Genomic DNA, 25,512 nt, shown 5'->3' with positions numbered 1-25,512 from the left:
TCTTAGGTGTCAGACGTGGAACCGGTTGAGCACTTTATAGAGTCGGACTCTGGAAGTGCCCCGGAGCTAGTGAGTGTGGCCAAAGGGGCGTTGCGCCAGGTGATCCCGGCCGACACCGCCCTCAGCCTGCCCACGCGCGGCACCGCCCCTCGGGCTCTCAAGCCGCGGGTGGAGCCTCGCGCGGCGTCGGGCGGCGCCTGCAGAGACCCCGCAGCCTGGCGCGGGCGGCGGCGGGTGATGGAGAGCAGAGCCCGGGTTCGCGCCGTCGCCCCGCGCGCGCCGCTCCCCCGAACCTGAACCGGGAGACCCTCGCCCCGGGAGCATTTCCGCGGCCCCGCTACTCCGGCCGGCATGTGGCCGCCGGGTCGCTCCGCCGAAACGCGCAGCAACTTGTCAAGCGCTGCGGAGGACTGCGGCTCGGTGTCGGTGGCCTTCCCCATTACCATGATGGTTACCGGCTTCGTGGGAAACGCGCTAGCCATGCTGCTAGTGTCGCGCAGCTACCGGCGCCGCGAGAGCAAGCGCAAGAAGTCTTTCCTGCTGTGCATTGGATGGCTGGCGCTTACTGACATGGTGGGGCAGCTCTTGACTAGCCCGGTGGTCATCCTCGTGTACCTGTCGCAACGGCGCTGGGAGCATCTCGATCCGTCAGGGCGCTTATGCACCTTCTTCGGGCTGGCCATGACGGTGTTCGGGCTGTCCTCGCTCCTGGTGGCCAGTGCCATGGCCGTGGAGCGTGCGCTGGCCATCCGCGCGCCGCACTGGTACGCCAGCCACATGAAGACTCGCGCCACGCGCGCGGTGCTGCTAGGCGTGTGGCTGGCGGTGCTCGCCTTCGCACTGCTGCCGGTGCTGGGGGTGGGCCGCTACAGCGTGCAGTGGCCTGGCACGTGGTGCTTCATTAGCACCGGGCCCGCGGGCAACGAGACCGACTCTGCGCGCGAGCCGGGCAGCGTGGCCTTCGCCTCCGCCTTTGCATGCCTGGGGCTGCTGTCTCTTATAGTCACCTTTGCCTGCAACCTGGCGACCATCAAAGCCCTAGTATCCCGCTGCCGGGCCAAAGCCGCCGCCTCGCAGTCCAGCGCCCAGTGGGGCCGAATCACCACCGAGACCGCCATCCAACTCATGGGAATCATGTGTGTGCTGTCTGTCTGCTGGTCTCCACTATTGGTAAGTAGTTGTGAGGGTGGGGCGTTTGTAGCGACGAGGGGTAAATGGAAACTTTTGAAAGTGTATGGCACTCCGAGTGCTGGGCAGGCCGCTGCTCCTGCAGCTTCGGGTTGCAGCCTCCAGCCGAGCGTGGAGCTTGCAAGTCCCAGCCTGCCCGGACCTTCCAGGCGCACATGAAAGTGTGAACAACCTGGGCGCAGAGGTCTATAGGGGCGTCTCAGGGCCAGTGCAGCCTGATGTTTGTCCACTGCGTTATGAACACGGATGTGATAACAACTCTAGTCGAACGACCCGTGTTTTAGTTTTAATCCCTAACTTCGTTTTCTGCTGCAGAAGAAAGTTCAGTACACAAGAGCCTGGCAGGTCCCTGCTCTTAAAGCTTCAGCCGCGCCGACGCCCCTTCACTCTGCAGCTAACCTTGGCACCTTGTAGCTCTGCTAAAGGTCCTTTTCTCAGTTAGTTACTGTCTTTAGGGAAGAGTGGGAAGGCGCAGTCCCCTCAACCTCTGAAAAGCCAGTCGGCAGTGTGTACACCGCAGTGGAGGACTCTCGGCCCAGTAATACCCTCCCTTTGGCAAGCTATCACTGGGGTCTTGTTGTCCTCCATAAGGGCACGTCTATGTGATCCCAGAGACAGGAGGTAAGGATGCCTCAGTCCCTGGCTCCCCACACCATCCATCAAAGAACTACACAGAGGAAGCAGAGCTTCCGCATGATCCCTATCCCCCACTCTCACATGGTGTTTTTGAGGTTTTCTTCTGTGGCACTTGTAGCTAGAAACGTCTGTGGTTAACGGCGGTTTAGTAATTCGCGAAGGATGGATGCTTACTTTGGATGCAGGCAACCTGACTTAATAGATGACCAGAGCAGCAGCCCCACGGTGTGGGAAATTGCAGCCCATTATACACTCGTTTGTACAGCTTTTAGCAAAGTTTAGCACGTCAGTCATCTCATATGTACAGTTCAGTGAAGTCAGGGACTCGTCATATTGCTGTGCGACCTGATGTTAGAACTCCCTTGAAACAGCTCTGTGGTTCTTCTTTTCCTCCACTCTACCCCGATCCCTGATCGTGACAAAGCAAGCCTTTGAGAACCCCATGGTGACTGTCCGGTGGCTTGTGCAGACAAGACAGTGCTGCTGGGACCTAACTGGCCACAAGTGGCTGAATGGTCACTGTTTTGGAGCTGGAACACAGGCTGATGTCATCACCATGTTTACCAGCACCAGCACCAATTTTAGACATTTACTGCCTTGGTTGAGGAATGAGGTGTAGGTGGCCAAGCAGAGGAAGACGAAGATCCGAGAATAAACACTTCACTGAAGTTTAAAGCATGGCTTTAAAGGCAAACAGTTCCCCAACCTATCACAACTGTCCGGAGTCAGGAATCCCGCCCTATGGTCCAGTGCATAGAGATGCTGTTTACACACAAGAATGTGGTGGCTGGCCACAGGACGATCCGAAGTGTTAGCATTTTAGCCAGCACTTTAAAAGTTCATTTCTCACAAAACGATTTAAATGTATTCAACATGAGATTGTATCAGAGGAGAAACTCAGTTTCGAAACTGGCAATTTTGTGTATTTCTGTATGTGTACGTGTGACACACATTCATGTGTATGTGAGGGAGAGCACACGCGTGGCTTTGTGCCCATGCACTGTTTGGTGCCTTTGCCTGTGGAGGCCAGAGGCAGATGTCGTCTTCTCTGATCGTGTTTCACCTTATGTATGAAGCAGGGTCTCTCGCTGGAGCCCAGAGCTCTCTTCTTTGGTTCGTTCAGCTTGCTGACTTGCTTCAGGGAGCCCTTCCTCTGCCTACCATGCACTTGGGTTGCCCTGATCACCACACCTGTGCAACCCATTATCTGGATGCTAGTGATCCAAACTCTGGTCCTCACACTGTGACAAGTGCTTTACCCCACACAACCATCTTCCCAGTCCTAGAAGAGACACAGTTTAAGAAAAAATTATTTAAATTTCTTTGGTGTAACTTCAAAATATATATCAGCATAATGTCAGAAAGAGCTGTGATATAAATTTAGAGCTTTTTGGTAGGCTATTGGGATACAAGAACCCCATGATCTGTATTTTCACCTGTACCTGTCAACCTAAGAAACTGTCTGCATATTTTCTAACGAGTAAAATGTGGAATTCTTATTGTCTTTAGAGAAGTTGTTCATAGGATACTGATCTAGTTACCCATATTCTATCTGGCTGTAAATTTATCTTGTTTTGAAGCTTCTCTGATAGTAGTTGTTACTGTTACAGAACAGAGTAAAAGCAGGATCTTGTAGGAAAAGAATGGACAGCCTGTTCCTCTCCAGAGCAAGGCACAGCTGCCGTTCCTTACCACCACACATGTACGAGGGGAGAACAGAGCTTCTCCCGCCTAGAAGCTTTGCAGATTACAAGACGTGAAGCTGTCAAGGTGATAAAATCTGTAAGAAGTGGCCTGCTGGGTAACTGGGCTGTGTTTAGTCTGTATCAGTAGGTATCAAATTGGCATTTCGTTGGCATCAGCTAATTGACTCGGTGACCTCCTGACTGATTATGATTTCTTTAAAAAATCTTTCGTGAGCCATGCCCACCAAGTAGTCTGATGATTTGACATAATCCTCAGATTTCTAGACACAGGAACCCTTAGGATGCTGTTCAGACAGGCCAGGAAGACGCTTTATATTTTTGTAGCCTGATATCCCCAAAGAAATGTGATTGATACTGCAGCCACTAAGGAACAATAAACCCAAAGCTATGGATGCTATGAAGGATGAGGTCTGATGAGCAAGCAGCTGCTTGTCCTCAGCCTTGGGGCCGGACACGGAAGCCTGGAAGTGTTTGTCCTCATTCCTGGGTTAGCCACACTGCTGCTTGGTATCCACACACCCTCAGGAATACTTCAGAAGAGATGCATTTTAAGTGGCATTTGCTTTAATAAGATACAAGAGATAGATAGACTTAGTAGATTATTTTAGGCGGCAATATGATTCTACAGGATATAGAAGTATTTTGAAAACCCCAAATTATCTCTACCTGTAGCTTCTGCCATGTTTGGATGGTGCTCAAGGAGAAATAAAAATTCAAATATGCACCTTAGGAAGATTTGGCTATGATCTGTCTTATGAAGTGAGAGCACTCAGAATTCACCACAGTTTAGAGTTTACTTCAATATAATATACTATTTGGTTCTCTTTTCCCCTCCCCCATCTTTCTTTCTCATTCGAAGCACTGGTGATAGAACTGAGGTCTATAATTTCAACTTTAAGTAGACTAATACAAAACTAGTCAACGAGGAGCTGGATGGCTCAGCAGTCAAGAGCACTAGATGCTCTTGCAGAGGGCCTGGGCTTGGTTCCTCCTTCCCATATGACAGCTCAGCTGTCTGTGACTCCAGTTTCAGGGGATCCAACACTCTCTTCTGACATTCGTGGGCACAAGGCATGCACATGCTAGACAGACATGTGTGTATCCCTCTCTGTGTGTATTTGTGTGTGCAGGTAGAACACCCATACACCTAAGGGTTTTTTTTTTTTTTTCAGAACAGTAAACTTCCACACTTATGGGTGAAACAACTGAAAAAAAAAAAAAACACGATGCAAGATAGGCGGAATTCATGCCTTTGACTTTCAGAGGAATTCCCTCCTGAAAGAGGCCCCATGGCATGGCTTAATCTTGTGGATGACCTCAGTGTGTCCAGAAGCACAGTCAGTGAGGACGATGTGCACAATAGATCAAAGGGATGCATGTAAAATCTCCCCAGACCCAAACTTACCAGTTTGTACCCAGATGACAGAATGAAGACTCCCCCTTCGGTGGTAATCAGCAGAACCCTGTGTACGGAGATTGGGGAAACAATTATTAGCAGGACTCTGGCGTGTGGATATATGCGGTTTGGAAGATGGTGAGGCTGACTGCCACTTTATTGTTAGGATAGACTGAGAGGGAAGGCTGGTTAGCGAAAGGAAAAGAAAATCTTGCTTCCTGGGTGGAATCCCATGCGTTGTTGCAGGGATTTATGAGCAGTCTGAATACTCTAAGACTGTCACCAGCTCCCGCAACACCAAAATTCAGTGACCATCTTTCATGGAATTAAAACGAGAGTTGTGACCCAGGACACCACCTCTGACTTTACTTTCAGTTTTGGTTGTAGTTTACTTGCTACTTGCTTGCCTGAAGCCTGGGAATTCTAGCTTTAACCACAGCATGGGAAGCCTTGTGCCTTCTGATCTGCAATGCTCAGAGGTGGCCCTTCTGCTAGGATAGTATTCTCGGGGCTGAGTGCTTTCGTTCAGTGCATTCAAGTTTGCAGTTTGAACAGGGGACAGTTGGGTTCCATGCAGTGTACCGATGGGGCTGAGTACACGGGAGGGAGAAGATTCTCTGAATGATACAGCTTGAGGCCAATATAACCTAAAGATTGAGATAAATCATAACTAAAAGACGGAGACATTTAAATTTGGGGTTTGTGAGAATGCCAATAACTCAGTGCTTCTTGAACATCCGAGGGGAGTCAGATGGTCTACAGACTGCAGAGCTGTGGGCCACCAGCCTTTCTCACGGAAAAGCTGCAAAGGTCAGCCACACAGGACTAACACTCGGGAACATGCCTGGGGCTGCTCTGCGGTGCTGCAGGGTTTTGTGGAAGCCTCTAGGGCAGAGCTTCCCTTCTTGGCCCTAACACTGTCCTCCAGGACAGTAGGAAGTCAGTCAGACTTTCAGCAGGTGTGGTGTTTTATAACCCTGCGGGGGTCTACTTTACATCTCTATCTGGGCTCTGAGGTTGACTCCTCCCTCCCATGATTCCTCATCCTGGAGGTAACAGGGCAGATTAGATTGTCTTCCCACCAGCCATGATTCTTAAATTCGCACTTTCTCCCTGAGATGCCAACTTCCATAGATAAAGATGGGAAGCGGTTTTCCCGAGGTCTCCGCCTAAGTGTACGACAATAATGCAGGTAAATGCAGTCATCCATGCTTTCAGATGTGGTAGATGGACAGCGTGCAGCTTCTTCAGTGGGGCACATGGGGGTGGCGGGACACCTTGAGAACTTGGCACGCTGTTATCATCACATGGAGCCCCGTCCTCCCTGTTTTTCCACCTGCCGTCCACTCCACAGCCCCTCTTGGGCTGCAGATTCAGCCAGTGAGAGACCCCCCTTAAAGGAGCTCTCCCCTGTCTTGGTTTCATGCTCCTCCCCCTCAGCACACTTCAGGCAAGTGATTGGTACCTACCTGTAGGACTATTTTCTTTTTTCTTTTTTAACCTTGAGACAGGGATAAGAATGCCAGCCCATTTTACAGGATTGTAATGTAAAGCTAGGCAGGTGTGTGTGAAAATAGCGGACATACATACAGTGTGTGGTGCTTTATTCTGAGCCTGGCACGCTGGTGGCTTTCTTCCATAAAGGATATCACCATGATGTCTCACTGGATGACAGCATTCACTTCAATCTCCTGCCTTCTAAGACGTCATCATCATTGTTATTGCAGTAAAACTGAAAAGATGGAAGTCGTGTTACTCAACTCAAAACAAAACAGAAAACATGATGGAAAATCTAGCAATTCCAAAAAGAGACAAAAGAAAATCACTGAATTATGTGCACCCATGTTGCATATAAAGAGAAACGCCGAATTTTGTGTGCACATGTTGCATATAAAGAAAACACTGAATTCTGTGCACACATGTTGTATATAAAGAGAATCATCGAATTCTGCACACATGATGCATGTGAAGAGAAACACTGAATTATGTGTGCACATATTGCATATAAAGAGAAACACCGAATTCTACACACATGTTGCATATAAAGTAAGAGAAATGCCAAATTCTGTGCACACATGTTGCATGTAAAGAGAAACACTGAATTCTGCACACTTGTTGCCTGTAAAAGGAAACTCCGAATTCTGCGCACACATGTTGCATATAAAGAGAAGCACCGAATTCTGCACACTTGTTGCATGTAAAGAGAAACACCGAATTCTGTGCATACATGTTGCATATAAAGAGAAACATCGAATTTTACACACATATGTTGCACATGTGACTTATGATCTCTTTCCTCTCGCCACATCCGGAGCTGACAACCCCTTTCATTCTCTCATCCCCGGACAGTTGTCAGGACCTCCCTTTCCTTAAAGCTTACTAGATTCCAGTTGACTCTCTAGGAAACAGGGGTCGCCACAACTCTGTGCTCTCCTCATGCTTGTGAGAGCAGGAGGGCTCATGTGCAGCCCGTCCTTTCGTGTCAGCAGCCCTTCTCTGGTCTGGAGGTGAGTTTCTGCGTTCTTTGCTCCCACACCTTGTGGGGCTTTTTTCTAGTCAGGGATTCTTTTTTCATTATACATACCAATCCCAGTTCCCACTCCCTTTCCTCCTCCACATATGCTCCCATCCCATCCTCATTTACTCCCCAGGGAAAGTAAGGCACACTGCTTTGTGGAAGGTCCAAGGCCCTCCCTACTATATCTAGGCTGAGCAAGTCATTCATCTAAAGAGAATAGGTTCCAAGAAAGTCGGTACATGTAGTAGAGACAAATCCCAGTGCCACTGCCAGTGGCCGATGCGGGTCTCTGCCTCTGTTTCCATCAGTTGCTGGATGAAGGTTCTATGGTGACATTTAAGATATTCATCAGTTTGACTACAGGGCAAGGTCAGTCCGGGGGGGGGGAGTCCCCTCTCCTTTATTGTTTAGGGTCTTAGCTGGGGTCATCCTTGTCGATTCCTGAGAATTTCTCTACTCAGGGATTCTTTCCACACAGAGCCGGCTTCACTTGGTGCAGCTGGCTGTTGTCTAGGCCAGGCTCTTTTGCCGACTTCTCAGGGTGGAGCCTGTAGAGCTATCTCTGCAGTAGTCACAGAGACCAGGGCCAAACTGAGCCTCTCTGCTGACTCAAAACCCTGAGCTGAATTTGCATGAGGCTTAAATCTAACCAAGTGTGGGGAGCTCGAGCTTCAGTTTCTTGTGCTGACCAGGCATTTCCAGCACATGGTATCATTTGCAGAGTGGAGAGAGCATGTTCTGTGGTATGATCAGATAGTCCCTGGACGGCAGCCCGGAGGAGGGATTCTTAGGGATGGATCTCTGCACTAACTCAGAGTTTACACATTGCTTCACCAGTGCAGACTTCATGTCAGTGAAGCAGACACAGAAAGGTAAACTTGACCATTTACCACCTAATTCTGAATAAAAAAGAGAAAAAAAAGGAAGGAAGGAAGGAAGAAGGGAAGGGAAGGGAAGGGAAGGGAAGGGAAGGGAAGGGAAGGGAAGGGAAGGGAAGGGAAGGGGTTATTAATTTTGGTAAAATCCATGCCATAAAACACGGGTCATGTTGGAGTTGAAAGCCCACGGTGTTCAGCAATTATTAATGAAAAAAGGCACAGTTTTTAAAATGCACACTCTGTTACTTTTGTAATATGTTTCTTAAAAGTAGATTTCTTATGATTGCATGTCTTGTGCATCTTTCGGAAGACTGAGTGCATTTCACAGTGGAGGACATATTGCTGTTACTGGTGTGAGGTCCTGACACTTGGGAGGTGAAGGCAGGAGCATTACCATGAGTTCCAAACCAGCCTGAGCTAAAGAGAAAAAACTGTAGTCTCTGTCAAAAAACAGAAATAAGAAAATTCTCAAAATAAATAAGAAATGAATAGAAAATTTGGGGAGAAAAAAAGAGGTACATGTTCAAATAGAAATTTTTTTGGCCAGGGAAAAGAGGTACATTGTTCAAGTTGAGAATGAGAGACTTAAAAGGCAGGACGCCTTGATGGGAATCCTCAAAATGGAGACTGTCTTGGTGTATGGATTCCCCCAGTAACTCTTGCTGCCTGCTACTTTATCTGACCAGGCTCCTGGGAGATCACAGAGGTCTCATTTCCCCCGCAGCCCCGGGGCCAGTGTACAATGCAGGGGCCCACCAAAGCACTCATCTATTTCCTTTGTCAGGCATCGGAAGCCGCTTTATCTTGCTGCTCTTCCCTCTCCTCACCAGTAAGACAAAATCGTTGTCCATTCTGGCCTTCTCTTCAGTTCTGACTTCCTGTGGCACTAAACAGACCAGTGTGTCCCTGTCTGCCGTGGACACAGTGTTGGGCACAAAGGAGAAGGTGTCTAGCATATTTCTGAGGGAGAAACAGTGAAGTCTGCATGTCATGGGCAAGGTTGCACACTCTTTTATCCAGTCTCTCTGTGAGTATCTATGAACACTTACTACCATCCCCCACCCACACTGATAGTTCTAGTGAGATACACAGTAAGGAGGCTGCTTCATATAAGCAAGGGTTAGGCAATTGCCCAACTCTAGGAGGCATTATTATGTCATATTCCATGTAAAGACATTATGGTGTTTAAGTGCAACCTGCCCGACTCCATCATAGCCATGGTGGTAGGACTAAGGTTAGTGCATCATCTTCATTCGTGAAGTTTTTGGAAGACTGCTATACTTATTCCTGTAATCTAGCACACTCAGCCTTGGAGATCTTTGAGTAAAGCAGTGGTGTGAACTGAGGACTGAGACTACCCTGGCGGATTAGAGGCTGACACCAGAGCCCTCAAGTCTGATGATAGCGAATTGTAGACAAAGCAATTAGAGGAATCCCTTTTCCCTTAAGAGTTTCCGTAAAATGTGAGAGGAGAGTCATTTGGCACAGTATGGATGGCAGGGAGGGCAGCAGTGGGGAAACCAAGTCATGGAATGTGGAGGCACACTGAGATCAAGTTGGATTAAAGGGGCAGGTACCTTGGCAGGTGGCTGTGGAGTTGGGAATAAGAATCCCCATTGCTTTCTGGGTAAATTGTGTTGCCCCTTTGTTCCCAGAACTCAGGGAGACCACGTAGTAAAGCCAAGCATCTCTTTGACCTCTTTCTGGGATATTCTTGGTGAAAATCAAGCTTTGCCTGAATGCCTTTCCTTAGACAGTGTTTGCTGCTTTCCAAGAATAAAATAGAATTATCAGACCTGAGCACTGTGCCAGATGGTTTGCACAAAAGAGTTTCCAAACGCCTTACAACCTTCACCAAGAGGTGGGCATCAATACCTGTAGTTCAAGAGATGCAAGGGAGCTAAGGTCAAGCTGGGAGGCCATGGCCAGGCCCACTCAGCCAGCATGTGCTTGGGTGGCCCAGGCCTTCCTGGGTTGTTCTTTCTGTTAGAAAAAAATCTCCTTTGCCCTAAACCAGAGGAGTCAGAATCTGCCCCCACCCTTGGATTTGGATTCTATTCCTTGATTTTATAGGACAAAGCTAACCTTTTCTTTTTATATTAAGAATCCTCATTTTAAAAATTGACAGCTCAGCTCAGTCTCTGCAACACTTGAACAAATTGTCAGTCAATCAACATGTGTTCTAGCAACAAAACACCTGTGTGTAGACATGAAATTGGTGCTGCAGGATTAGTGAATCCCTACCAGGTACTCCAATGCTATGACAGACTCAGAGGAACTTGGATACTTTAATTCAGAAAAACCAACTTTCCAAAAGAATGAAGAAGAAGAAGAAGAAGAAGAAGAAGAAGAAGAAGAAGAAGAAGAAGAAGAAGAAGAAGAAGAAGAAGAAGAAGAAGCAATCATCTTCGAATTTTCCATGTGTCAAGCCCAGGAAAACCAGCATCAAACAAGCTGGTAATAAAAGAAATGGCAGATCAGAATATTAAGTTTAAGATTTTGTATCATTTGCACTAAAGAGTTAGGGTTAGGGTTAGGATTTTGAGTGGGCTTCACAATGGCCACCAAACACCGGAAAAGAACTCTGGTTTGCCATGGCTCTTCCCTACTAGAACAGACCAGTGTTTCATAGTCCCAAATAAAAAAAAATGGTGATGTGTATAGTTAGGGTTTAAAATGAGATTCTTTACATTTAGCTCAAATAAGCTAAAGACAATGTGGCTGCCACTGACCCTATCAAAAGTTGACCAGGCCTCCCTGATGACCTGGGATAGAGCACTCGGGTCACCTTCCGGACCATCAATTGCTCTATGACCCTAGACAAAAAAAATGCTCAGGTTCCTAGGGTCTAGAGATGACAGGGTGGCTTAGGTGGGGTTAGGAGATATTCCTGCTGAAAGGACGCAAGTCAGCTGTGATCTCACATTGAAAATACTGAGGGTAGCTGAAGAAGTGGGTAAAGGGTTTCTCCTGTACCACCCTCAGGCTCCTCATAGCTGCCATTCTGTAAGATGGAAAGACCTGACAGTGCGGGGTGTAAAGACCAGCGCTTCCAGCAGGGCAGCTGCTCCTGGACTGGAAGAGCTGTCCTTTTGAGAAACGTGTAAGTAGGGGATGCACATTCCAGCCACCTTAACACAGGACTCTTAGTCACATTCCCCAGCTCCTGGCAAGAAGGAAACGGACGCAGCTGGTTCTAACCGGAAAAATCCAAGAGAGCCTCAGAGCAGAATCTTCCTTTGAGATAGAGAAGGGACCCAGAGAAAGCCATAGCCTCTCATTCTCTGTCCCCTCTGGACACTGTCCAGAGATGTTCAGGAGAGTACACTGTCTTCATTTTCAAAGTACATGGCTTTGTTTTCCTCACAAAGCTTTGGCACCTAGTAGTCACATGACTCTTGGGGATCCCCTCCCTCACCTAACTTCTGTGGGCTTTCCTGAGCTCATGCCTAGAGGCTCCCCTCCACCAAGGCTTCCAGTTTACAGGCGTTCACAGTGTTTGTGTATTGCTACAAATATTGCTCCATCCTGCTGGTTCTACTGGAAGGGGCATTTTCTGCCTGCCTGCTCCTGAAGCCGCTTACTCTGAGGCTTAATATTAATTACATACTCTTTGGCCTATTAGCTTAGGCTTCTTATTAACTAACTCTTACATCTTAAATTAACCCATTTTAATTATTTTATATTTTACCATGAGGCTTGTGGATTGTTACCTCACATCTTGCTTCTCAGGCAGCTATGTGGTGTCTCCCGACTCTGCCTTCTTTCTCCCTGCATTGAGTTTAGTTTTCCAGCCTAGCTATATTCTTTCCTGCCATAGGCCAAAATAGTTTCTTTATTAACCAATGGTAATAAAACATATTCACAGCATGCAGAGGGGAATCCCACATCAACTGTGTGTGAGTTACTGCCCTACAGCCTGGTAGAGCGACCCCATGAACCTTGTGTTTGTAGAAACTTCAGGCTATCATGAGACTGATATTATTCTCCATATTCACTTTTCATGAAATGGATTTGAGAACTCACTCACTGTGACAGACGTGAGTAAAGACACGTGACGCGGAGTGTCGGAGGTAAGACTTCTTGGACTGAGCTTTCAGAGGAAATGTCTCTGAAAGTCACGTCTAAGCTGAGACCAAAAAGACCAGGAAGACTGAAGCATGATGATCCATCTTCATTTTCAACTAGACTGGATTTAGAATCTTCTAGAAGACACAGCTCTGAGTGTGTCTCTGAGGTATTCCCAGAGTTTTTTTTCTGAAGAGGCAAGACCCACTGTGAATGTGAGTGGCTTTTGCTCATGGACTGGAGTCCTGAACTGAATGAAAAGGAGAAACGGAGGGAGTGATTGGATGGCTAGCGCTTGCTTCATGATGCCCTGTGTGCTCCGGCCATCATACCTCCCCTGCTGTGATGAGCAGCGCCCTGAAATCATGAATCAAGACAAACCTGTCCCTGTCTTCGGTTGCTTCTATTGAGAATCAGAGCCCTAGGCTGGGGGAACACTCTTCCTCAGTGCGTTCCAGAGGTAGAAAGCTATCACGCCTGGACTGAGACCAAAGTGGAGGGGTCATGTCTACACCACCTAAGAACTGAGGATCATTGAAAGGGTTGAAGCCAGGAGGTGGAGTTTAGTTGGCAGCAATGGAGACCGGACTGCAGAAAACAAGACTAGGGTAGTCAAAGCAGTGAGAAGGCCGCTGTGTCCATGTGGCGGGGGCGGCAGAAGCAGGTAGGCATGGAGTGGAGACGGCGTATACACAAGCGCTTGTGGGCAGTGAATTTCCATATCTCTTCAGCTCCTCTATCTCAGTCAGCTGACTGTGACTAGAGCTGAGCCCATGCTACCTCATTGGACCTCTGGAGAGGAGGTGGTCAACTACCCCCAAATGGCTCTCCCACTCCTGAGAGGGAAGTGACCTGGCTCATGGGTATTTGGTGTGTGTGTGTGTGTGCCTGGGGTGATGTTTCCCTTCTGAGGCCTGACTCAGAACAGTCCCTCAGAAACACACAGGCTAGCACAGTTTACTTACTATGCTGTCCTAAGACACTTGTTCATCCACATAAGGTCCAGACTGAGTGCATCTGCAAGCCAGACCTCAGCAGGAACTGTTTATGGCATCTGTGATTAAGCTAGCTGTCAGGATCATCCACTTTTTTCCAAGTGGGGAATGATTCACAGGTTCATATTCCATACATCTCACATCAGGATTGTGAGGCTGCAAACAACAGGAGCTACTGAGAACCACTTTAGGCAAACATGGCAAACTTAGGGGCCAGGTCACATGCTTGGCTCCAGTAACAGCAAGGGTTGTCAGTTGCTGAAGTGGCTGGAGACAGCCTTCCTCATGTATCTCTGACTTTGGTGTCTTGCCAAGTGTCCAAATCCCCAGTTTAGTCCCTGCTTCTCAGGAGCCAACCTCAACTTTGCTTACAATTTCAAGTCTCTAGGCTTATATTTACTGTCTGCAAGTGGGGCTTTATTGTTTTCATAGCAATACAGTATTTCAGTGACTATGTCATCTTTAAACATTATTTAAACACCATAGACCTCTCTCTCTCTCTCTCTCTCTCTCTCTCTCTCTCTCTCTCTCTCCCTCCCTCCCTCCCTCCCTCCCTCCCCCCTTTTGTTTTGCTCTTTCCCAAGAGACAGCTAGAGATGATAAAATGTCTCACTACCTTGCATCGTCTTCAAAGACTTTTTTTTGCAAAGACAGTTTTGCAAAGCTGTGACGAAGGAGTTCAGTTTGAGAATCTTCCTGAAGGGAGTGGAGTTTATCAGGAGGTCAGCAGTGAGCCTCTCAATGCTCAAAACTAATCCTTAAGTGCCACAGAGAGGAGGTCAGTAAAGGAGAAAAGTTCTTGATTTTTCCACGAAGAGAAATCTGTAGTCTGTATTCTCTTGATACGTTAGCGGTTGTGCCGAGGCCAACGTTCTGGATGGCAGATTTTAAAACTCTATTTAGGGATAGTGGCCTCCTCCAAGATTACCCTGAATCCAAAAGTAAATTTTTTAATGTTAACTTTTGTTCTACACAAGACATGAGGGTAATTCTGAAGCTCTTCCCTCTGGCACCCACTTCCAATTAAGTTATGCTATTGAACAATGTCAGGAGACAGAAAAATCTTCCAAGTTTAAAGCCCCAGTCTCTTCCCTGGACTTGGCTTTAGTTAGAAAACCACGGAATCTTGGGACAATGTGGGACTCGGGAGTTAGCAAGAAGCTGACACAGCCATGCCAATGGGTCAGTAGAAGCACCAGGCACCCTGCCTCTGTTTCTGGAATGGAGGAAAAGGAAATTTCCTAAAGGGTGTTTGTCACAGTAAAAGACAGAGTTCTTTTCTACTGTCGAGTCTATTACAACGCTCAGAAACATTAGCATTGTAGTATATGCAATACTGGAGACATGAAGTAGCAGAGGACCGTGAAGAGAGGCAAGGCAGAAAAAAAAAATAAGACTCCTGTGTGCTGAGCGATTCTCTGTCAAGTTAAGGGAACTGCCTTTCATGGTATCGGATTTAACCTTCACAAAGACAAGTTCGGAGTTCCCATTCCCATGGTTTTCAGCTGCACTTGTGAAGTTTCAAATTGCAGACTTTTCTGGATCAAACGTCCAGCAATCAGTGGACCAGACACGTCTGTACACCCTGTCTCATCAGTCCTTGTATGATTAGCTTGCTTAAACACTTTCAGACCACTTCATCAGGAAGAATACAGTGAAATAAAATCGCAAAACCTGTGCAGTCCAGCAAGCCACCGTGATTAAAGACTTTCTGGGATATCCAGCAGTTTGTTAACCGGTGACAGTCTTAGCAATACAGGTTTCTCCGAAACGTATTTTGAAAATCCCTATAGAGGGTGATGGAGTTTTACCTATGTATCAGTAGTCAGTCCGTTAAAAGGTTCCATTTCTACTGGGCGGTGGTGGCGCACGCCTTTAATCCTAGCACTCAGGAGGCAGAGGCAGGTGGATCTCTGTGATTTCGAGGCCAGCCTGGTCTACAAGAGCTAGTTCCAGGACAGGCACCAAAACTACAGAGAAGCCCTGTCCCATGCCTCATTCATAAGACTCCGAGAAAAACTCACATGTCTTTACATACAGACATATGAACTCTTCCTCTTCCCAAATCCTCCAAACTATCAGATGGTTTTTTTTTTCCTCCTTCAGTAAGCAGGGCACTTCTCTAAAACTGGGGAGTGGTTGACATGCCCTCACCCTCTGCTCTAAGGATGCAGGTATATTCGCCTTGACAATGAAGAGAGCGCCTTCCACTGGCCAGCGCTTGCTCTGGAGGGCCAGAACTATGCATGTTGGGCACAGCCTCTCTTTGTCTTGCCAACCACACCATGTATACAGATGAAGAAATAATTTTTCAATACTAAGGCACTTTTCCAGGTCACAAAGCTAAAAAAAAAAAAAGGCAAAGCCAGCCTTCATATCAAACCTATCTAGCTTTATTGCCTTTTCAATTAGCAAGCAGGCTACATAGATTCCTTCTTGTCAATATTCTTGTGTCTACCTGGCTCCTTATAAAGTATAAATTGCTTCAGAGTGGAGCATATTTGATGATGTATCTGTGTGGTCATAGCAGCCACTCCATAGATGTCTGTGGGATAAACGAAGAAGGGGGTTGTAGTGTTCTGAAAGGAGGCAAGGTTTGGAGTCGAAGATCATCGATAACCCACACAGAGTTTCACTTGTACTAGGTGGTTTTTAATATTGGTATTAATCCTGAAGCATGGCAGCAATGCTTTCATCTTTTTTTTTTAATTTTCTGACTAAGCAGCATGCTTTAAGGCCTACACCCAATAAATGGTATTTAGTGACCCAAGCCACAGCTTTTATTCCAAAGCAGTAATTGGACTTGTACTAATGAATGACTGTCCAGTTGCCACAGGAGGTTCATGAGTACTTTACCAATAGTATACCTTTTTTGTAGTGGTTACTAATGTTTCCAATTTGCTACATGGAATAAAAGCTCTTAGAAAGACAAAAATACCTTTAGGATAGATAAGAAGGGGAGAAACAATGTGACTTTTGTAACAGAGAGGACTTAATTAGAAGCAGCAGTGAGACCAACAGAAAACAGCTGTCCCGATGCCTGCAATCCACAGAATGAAAAATGAAGAGGAGGTCTGGAAAGGTGCTCTGGGATGGCAAAATAGCAGGAGATTCAGTAACAGGGAAACAATGAAGGCAGCAGACAGAGAATGGTTCTGGGAAGACGCTGAGAAGGTTCGCTGTATGTTGCTCTCCTATCTGCTGCATCCATGACCTTCTATGGGCAGAGGGTCGCTAGCCTAGGCTTCTCGGCTAATCTCCCAAACTGAATAATTCGTGCTGGAAAGATGATTCATGGCACAAGAGCTTTGCTGTGCAAACTTGGGATCTGCGGTCGACTCCTCAGAACCCTGTAAAAGGCCCAGTGTGACTGTGTGTCTGTGACCCCAGGAATAGGGGTGGGGTTGGAGACAGGAGGATAGCTGAATCTCTCTGGATACCAGCCCAGCCAAAGTGAGCAAGCTTCAGGTTCCGCGAAGGGCATTATTTCCTTAACAAGCTTCAGGTTCCTTAAAGGACATTATCTCAGTGGACAATGTGGAAACACACCCATGCTCGTGCAAGCAATCCTAATAAAACCCGGTGGGCCATTTAAATAAAACAACATGAAACTGGGTAGTGGTGGCACACACCTTTAATCCCAACACTTGGGAGGCAGAGGCAGGCAGATCTCTGTGAGTTCAAGGCCAGCCTGGTCTATAGAGCAAATTCCAGGATAGCCAGGGCTATTGAGAGACCCTGTCTCAAAAAATCAAAAACCAAAACAAAATAACAACAACAACAACAAAAAACATGAAATTGGGGCAGAGACTTGTTAGGAAGAAGGCCTGGAATGAGTTGGTGAGAGAGGATAATGGGGTGAATAAATAAAATTGCATCATGTACATATATGAACTGTCAAGAATGAATTAAACTATTTGTAAATGGTTTTAAAAGTCGAGGATTCTTTCTTTATTTCTATTTCCTCTTCTTTTTTTAGACAGGTCTATTCTGTAGCCCTGGCTTTCATGTAACTTTCTATATATTAGCCCTCTAGCCCACAGAGGTCTTCCTGTCTCTGCCTCTCAAGTGCTGGAATTCAAGGCATGAACCATCACAGCCCACTACTTAGAGAATTTTGTTGCTATTGTTCAGTGATTAGTGTGTCATTCCTGACCTAAACACATCCCCATGACTAGGATACAAAAAAGCAGAATGCAAAACATCTCAGTACATTTTAGAATCAATACATGCTGAAATTAACATTTAGGTATTGAATAAAATTAAATATTTTCAAAATCAAATCTATGAGTTTCTTTTTATCAATTGAAAATGAGTCTACCAGAAGGCTGAAATGCATGGCATGGCTCACATTTGTTGCTTGTATTCTATTCTATAAGTCTCTTTAGAGAAATATGAAATTCTGCTTGCATAGGGTCAGATATGTCCAAATCTTGTATCCCCTAGTCCTGCAAAGCCATTCCTGAAAATACTGATGTTACAACTTAAAACGAATTCTCCAGAAGCATTTTCTTTGAGATAACGGCAGGGATGGTTTGTAACTGTGTGCTTAAGCTTTGTCCTCAGGGGATAAGTACTGTGGGGAGAGTGGATGGCAGAGTTCATCTCTAGGGGGAGAAAGAGATAATGGACTCAGGTGATGGATCTTCGCTTTTATGGGAGCCTGGGATCCTTGGGGAGTCAGAGTTTGGAAGAATAAGTTTCTCCCTCTTGTACCACATTCTGTGTGAAGGCTATGTTGCTGCTGAACTAAATGATATCAACTCCAGTAAGCTAATGAACCAGAGAGAGACTCACCAAGACAGCAAGCATAGCTGAAGATTCATTGAAAATGTCCATCTTCTATGAAATATAGCATTTTAATCTTTCTTAAGTGTCTCAAACCTGGTATAAAATCAAGTTCTGATCATAGTTTAAGTGATGTCTTCAAGTCAGATTTCTTGGAAAACGAACAAGAGTTCCCATGAGCACCTAAAGTTTACTATTGGCGTGGGAGGTCCTTCTGTCTATATGTTGCTTTTATTGGCTAATGAATAAAGAACTGGCTTGGCCTATAGCATGGGAGGAGGAAGGTGGAGTTAGAGGAGATGCCATGGAGCTGCCCGAGACAGACACTGGTCGGAATTTTACCTGGTAAGCCACAGCCACGTGGTGATATACAAAATAATAGAAATGGGTTAGTTTAGGATATGAGTTTAGCCAGAAAAATTGCTTAAGCTATTGGTCAAACAGTATTGCAAATAATATGGTTTTCTGAGCGGCTATTTTCTGGCTGGGCAGCCGGAAACCAATAAGTGGCTTCTCCCTCTTGCGACAAACTATTTGTATGGAAATACCAAATGACACTTGGTTTCTTCCTGCCACCTATGTAGAGAACAGAAGGAAAAACTGACAGACGGTAAGGGCATGACGTCTTAGAGGATGATGTGGCTAGGAAGGGCAGGCACCCTCACAGCAGGCTATGTTCATCCATTGTGTGTCATGGCTACACTCCTCCTCACTTGAGTTTACACACCTGAATGATGGCAATGAAAGCATGTCCATGCCTTTCTCATAATATACAAGCACAATAAGACAGCAACCAGCAGACTGGTCTTACGCAAAGTGTAACTGACACTCAGTTTATCAAACGCTCCCAACCTGTGAGTGAATAGGCATCTTTGAGGCTGGTATCCCCAAAGTCTGTCTACATTCCAATGTCCCCAAGAGGAGACAGGGCACTAAAAACATTTGTCAGCAGCTATGATGTGGATGGGAGTCCCATCCAATTAACAGAATGAGGGAAACCCTAGAGACTGAGTGTTCCCTCTTGTCAGGCCACAGAGCATTTTAGCATCAAGGAAAATCAGCCACGGAGATACTTTCAGCCCCTTAAGCTGTGGATTTGACCTTGAAGGATATCACAGCCCCTGCTTACATTCAACACGACTGGAGTTACTATGAACGAAATGGTCAATTCCATGAGGGTATGTTTGGTGTTGCGAAAAAGAAAATGAATTACTATGGAGTCTAGAAGTTCCAATATTCTTAATGACTAGAAGTCTAACTCTGGAAGGAAGATTTGCAAGCCAGTTGACTTGTGAGGGTGGATACTGTGGTATGAATGCCCTTCTGAAATCCGTGATGCCATTGTAACAGCAATTTAGGTGGAATTATAGAGGGTTAGGTCTGAGGGGACCAACCTCCTGATGGATTAAAGCTGAATCATGGCATTCGTAGGTTCCTGATGGAAGGAGCCGGGCAGCAGGCTTCTTCTCCGACTGAAATGACTTCATTTGCCTTTCTTCCATCTTCCCTAGATTTTAGCACAGTGCTCTTGAACTTCCTAACCCCAAACCACAGGTCAGCAGGCTAGGGCTTATGAGAAGCTGTTTTGGTTACTTTTCTACTGCTGTGGTGAAACGCCATGACCAAGGCAAGTTTTAAGCAGAAGCATTTAATTGGGGACTGGCTTACAGTTTCAGTGTGCTAGTCCATGGTCATCATGGTGAGGAGCATGGCCGATACTGGAGCAGTAGCTGAGAGATCACATCTGATCCACAAGCAGAAGGCAGGGGGGATAGGTTGAGGGAGAGACTGGGCCTCTTGATGTGGGGTTTTAAACCTCAAAGTCCACCCCAGTGACATACCTGCTCCAAGGCCATAGTTCCTAATCTCCCCTAAACAGTCCAACCAACTGGGAACTGAACAATCAAACCTATGAGCCTATGGGGTCCATTGACGTTCAAACTACCACAATGAGCTAAGCTGTGAGATCTCGTTATAAGAACAGAAAGCAGACGAGGTGATGTGTCATTCCTCAGGCTCTGTAGGCACATCAGCATTTGTTGTACTAGCAGTCTTGTTGTAAGCGAGTATTGGACGCATGCACAGCACTCTCCCGGCAGTAGAAGGATGCTGACATGGAGTACTAAGATTTGACAGCAAGCATCCATACTAAGAACAGTACCATAGTATCATACACATTGTGTCTTCTGCTTTTTCCTTGGGGTATATGTTTGGAGAAAGTGCTAAAAAATGAACAGAAAACAAAAATTCTTCTAATGACTCAAAATGTTTTATTTTAAGCATATACTTTTTTTTCTTATTCATCAATCTGAGTCTATCAGCTTCATGTCATTACTGCTGCTGTGATTTGAATCCCAGAAGATTCTGTTTAAAATTGTGAAAGATAGGAAGAGGTTCTTATAGTCCATGTGAATCTCAATTGACTGCAACTCAGGAAGGAATGAGGAAGGAAAAAAGGGAGAGAGGGAAGGAGGGAGTTAGGAAGCTTAATGTGAGGTTGACTTTTAGATTAAAAACCCCAGACTCTTTACCACAAAAATGGAGAATACACACTGTACCCTTGACTATCAGTCATTTGTAAATTTAAAGGTATTTATCATCTACAAAGTATGCTGTTGTGAGTCTTTGCCATAATACATGTAAAGGCTGTTGCTTCTCTTCTTCTTCTTCTTCTTCTTCTTCTTCTTCTTCTTCTTCTTCTTCTTCTTCTTCTTCTTCTTCTTCTTCTTCTTCTTCTTCTTCTTCTTCCTCTTCTTCTTCCCCTTCCCCCTCTCCTTCTCCTTGTCTTTCTCCTCCTTTTCCTCTTCCTCCTCCTCCTTCTCCTCTTCCTCCTCCTCCTCCTTTTCCTCCTCCTCCTCCTTCTTCTCCTCCTCCCCCTCTCCTTATCCTTCTCCTTATTCTTAATGTATTTGTTTATTAAGACAAGGTTTCTCTGTGTAGCCCTGACTGTCTTGGAATTTACTTTGTAGACCAGTTGGCCTCAAACTCAAAGAGATCCAATTGCCTCTGCCTTCCTGAGTGCTGGAATTAAAGGCGTGAACCACTACCACTTGGCTCAAGTTTCCAAATAGTGTATTTCATTCTTTAAACAGGGATTTAGCTATACAAATTATAGAGAGTGAAGACTGTCAGGAGAATATGTAAAATGTCATAATTTTGAAAACTCTGAGAACTCTTGGAAATATTGAATCATTGTTCCTGAAACTCAAACACTCACACGCCAGGAATCTGAAAACACTGTTGATGAACAAATGTTTTTACAATTAAAATAAATAGACCAGTTATAAAAAGCAAACGGCATCAGAAAAGGTTCAAGGAAAGGGAAACAGAGTCAAAGGGTTCTGTATCAGCCTCGGCTTGAGCTTTTGGCCTGCCAGATAGACTGGTGTTTCATGTCCTTCCAAAACCGAGGCAACACTACTCAAGCAATGCAGGAGGAGGGACTTTCCAGAACTAGGGACCCATGCTCTAAGGTCGAAAGGCAAGGATGCGTCAGCAGAAATCGAGGCATGTTGAAATGGTAGCTGGAAATCCTAAACAGAGTGAAATTCTCTGTTTTTTTGAGGGACTTAGAAAGTGAGGTGAAATGTTCTGGATTCCAGATGGAGGTGTTTCAGAGCACGGACAGGATACGCCCTGGAGGGGAGACAGGGTCAGCTTATACAATGCCCCTAGAGGATGGATGTGGAGGAGCTGAAGGGATTGTGGGGGACAGGTGGGACTGTGAACCTAGAGGTGACTCTGTGTCTACCTACATCCTCCTTCAAGATGAAGGTGTCCCACAGTGTAGACCCTGTCTTTTTGACACAAAGTTAAATAATGGTGTTGTCCAATCAGGTTAGAAGGAAACAGTTTTGGAAAATACCATAAGGAAACCAATCCCTTAGTATGCTAACAATACCAACGGCCAAGAAGATGGCTCAAGTTGGTAAAATCCTTGCTGTTAAAACAGGAGGACCTGAGTTCAGATCTCCCACCCTAACATAAAAGCTGGACACAGCATCCTGGGCCAGTGTTTAGCTTCAGTGCTGGGAGGGAGGGACAGGAGGATCCCTGGAACTTGCTGGCCTGTCCACCTTGCTTAAACAATTAATAAAGTAAAAGAAATCCGATCACTAATCTATACCATGACCACAGCACGGGAAGAGATGTGTTAGTATGCTTTGGTGGTAACAGACGCCAACATTTACCACAAAAATTCCTTTGCCCTAGTGAACCCTAATGAATATTCTGGCTAAGTCAATTTTTTTTTTACAAACTAAAAAGTGTTTTCCTATTAATTGTTAAATTATACAAACATTGGCTGCATATAATTCAAACAAAAATGGTCACATTATGGTTTTAGGCTGGATCAAGCGTTAATTTTTCACCAGGTTACTAGACTGTTTTATAGAGCTAAGTAATCTAACAATATTATAAATTGAACACTAGTATTCTAGATATAAAAATAATACGTTTGCTGTGGAGAGTTTGGGAAACCACAAAAACACAGAAAAGATAATAGAAATCGACTTAATTCTTGCTCACTGGTAACTCCTAATACTTTGTTTCTATACACAGATATTTATTCTTAATTAATTACAGTCACAGTGTGTCTTCTGTTTCCACACCCTGAATATTTCCTCATGTTGTTTGTCTTCAAAAGCATGATTTTAAATGGTAGCGTTAGAGTACGTATATATTATGTACCCAGCGAAAGCCATTTTCAGGACTGGAGAGATTGCGCGTGGGCTTGGTAAGCGTGACAACTTGAGTTCAGATCCCCTGAATCCAGGTAAAGCCAAGCACCGAGCATGTGTGCTCAATCCCAGTGTTGTGCACTCCCACACTGAGATGGGAGGCAGACAATGGAGACTTTCTGGATGCTCACAGGAAAGCTGGCCTGGGATACACAAGGTTGATCAACAAAGACCTGTCTGAAACAAAATGGGAAGCAAGGACCAAATGACTGGAGTTGTCCTCTGAACCTTCACATGCAACCATGACACATTTGTACCTACACACACAAACACGCACACACAGACACACACATACACACTGAGAGACACACATACACACACACGTACACACACAGAGACACAGTACACACCGAGACACACACATACACACACACAGACACACATACACGCACAGACACACACAGACACACACATTACCACACACATACATACACATACACATGTAGTGTCCATTTTTCCAAAGTTAGGCTTTTAAAATCATATATTTTTATGTCGATGTCAACATTCTACATATTAAATTAACCCACATTTTCAATTCTTTCTTTTTTTAATATTTATTTATTTATTATGTATACAATATTCTGTCTGTGTATATGTCTGCAGGCCAGAAGAGGGCACCAGACCTCATTATAGATAGTTGTGAGCCATCAAGTGGTTGCCGGGAATTGAACTCAGGACCTTTGGAAGATCAAGAAATGCTCTTAACCACTGAGCCATCTCTCCAGTCCTCAATTCTTTCTTTTAAGCACGACTATGTTTCTTTGGGTGGGCAATGACAGAGTTTTTTTGTTTTATTTAAGTTATATTTAAAGAAATAAGAAAAGCAAGAACCTGGAGACAGACCTGAAGCGGCACTCCACAGAGCAGCGTTTCTCTCTGGATTCCTGCCTTGAGCACCTGCTCTGGTTTCCGTTGGTGATGAGTTGGGACCTGTAAGCCTGATAAACCCTCTCCTCCCCAAGCCGGTTTTGGTCAGTGCTTTGTCACAATAAAACAGGAACTAGGGCGTGAGGACACGTTTGTTTGTTCCCGCACGTCCTCTCTCCTGAACTGCGCTGTCTCTGAAGGTCAAGGATTCTGCTGTAGAAGCCTGTGCCTTCCAGGGACAGAGCCCCGGGCTGGAAGCGGGTGCACTGTGCAGGCTGAAGGTCAACATGACTCCCTGCTGTCGCCTTTGAAAGTTCACTGCCAGGAGATGTGAGCCCTGCATCAGAGAAGGGGAATTGTGTGATCCAAACTAATTGCCTGTCCTGAACTGCCATCAGAACTGGGTCTGACCTATGAATGGACTTTAACTCTGGGCAGCCTACAGCCTACAGTTTTGCTCCTGAGACCACCTTTCCCATAGCTTCATGAATCCTCACTTACCGTCTTTGGATTTTGTATTTCTCCTTTATTTACCCCAAAGATGAGAAGTTTCCCTCATGAGGAATTGATTTTCACTTCATAGCTTCTTCCTTTGTCTTTATTTTCTTTTCCAAATCAATTCTCTTTTGTCTTCTAGCTTTATTTCAGAATTAATCAGTGTCCAACCAGATGGCTGTACACAGGATCTCTAGTCCAGCCGGTGATTTGCAAAACCCAGAGAGCAGAGGATGCCCCTGAAGCTGGCAATGGTGGGGGAGGGCACTGCCAGCCTTGTTTTCAGTGTTTGGGAGCGGTGTGTGGCCGTGCTTATTGCAAGGGGAGCTGCAGAAACAGGAGAGTGGGACCCAGAGGTGACCTGAACCAGCTAGAGAGCAGAGCGGCAGCCTGGAGAAGCCGTCGCTCTTTCCCAATCCGTCAGCAATCCTTCACATCATGCAATTACGTGCTTGAAACGGCCCAAACTGGTTTCAGTGTATTACAGTGCAACGTGTTCATCAAAGGGCAGGGGATTTCCAGTGGGGCAGGTTGCTCCGCTGCAGCCCATCAGAACCCCGAGCAAAACATCATAGATAAAAATTGGCTTACGGGGAAATTTCTCTTAAAGAATTACATTAGGAATGAAGTAAGGATGTGTAAATGTCCCATCATGGCGCCTAAGACCGGCTTGTCAGTTTTAATCTCCGCTACACAAATTAGTTTGTCTGGGTGTGCTCATCTGTCATCCTCAACGGTACAATTAGCCAACAACTCAAGGCAAGGCATCATTGAACCATGAGGGTTAGTTCTGAAATTCTCTCAGTGTGTGCTGCCGCAGAGTAAAATCCAGTGCAGAATATGAAGACTATTCTTGCTGGCTTGTGCTCACATCCATAAAAGAGCAGGGCCGTAGGGTAAGAGCAGATTGTTTTCTCTTGAGATTGTTGTAAGAATCCCACCTGGCTGTGTCCAGGGGTGAACATAAAAGCCACCACTTTCTTTCTGTTCTGTTCCTCCACATCTATAGTGTAGAGATTTCTCCTTCCAGCCGACACTCAGGGGAGAGGCAAGGAACCTGGGATGCTGTCACGTTAGTCCCTTGGCCAGATCCCATGTTATGTGTAGCTGCTCAGAAAGAGCAGTGATCAAAGCATACGTAAATATACTTATATATGTGTGTATGATTAAACATATATTTAAACATATGTATGTGCATATCTTACGTATATTTATGTATATACAATATGCATATGTAT

The 25,512-nt window shown here is 45.6% G+C and overlaps 1 protein-coding gene across 2 annotated transcripts in view; it reads left to right on the top strand.

Moving 5' to 3' along the window:
- The first annotated feature begins 204 nt into the window (after positions 1–204).
- Ptger3 (prostaglandin E receptor 3) overlaps positions 205–25,512 on the top strand; it is a 69,267-nt gene continuing 43,959 nt past the window's right edge. For both annotated transcript variants that reach the window (XM_085677495.2, XM_085677496.2), the window contains exon 1: positions 205–1,170. In XM_085677495.2, the coding sequence (XP_085533621.1) occupies positions 352–1,170 (819 nt within the window). In that variant the 5' untranslated portion in view covers positions 205–351. The remainder of the gene's footprint in view (positions 1,171–25,512) is intronic.

The sequence above is a fragment of the Myodes glareolus genome, chromosome 17 (assembly GCF_982192425.1).
Source record: "Myodes glareolus chromosome 17, mMyoGla1.1, whole genome shotgun sequence".
In the NCBI taxonomy this organism is placed as follows: Eukaryota; Metazoa; Chordata; class Mammalia; order Rodentia; family Cricetidae; genus Myodes; species Myodes glareolus.
This window is presented reverse-complemented; position numbering and strand designations above follow the sequence as displayed.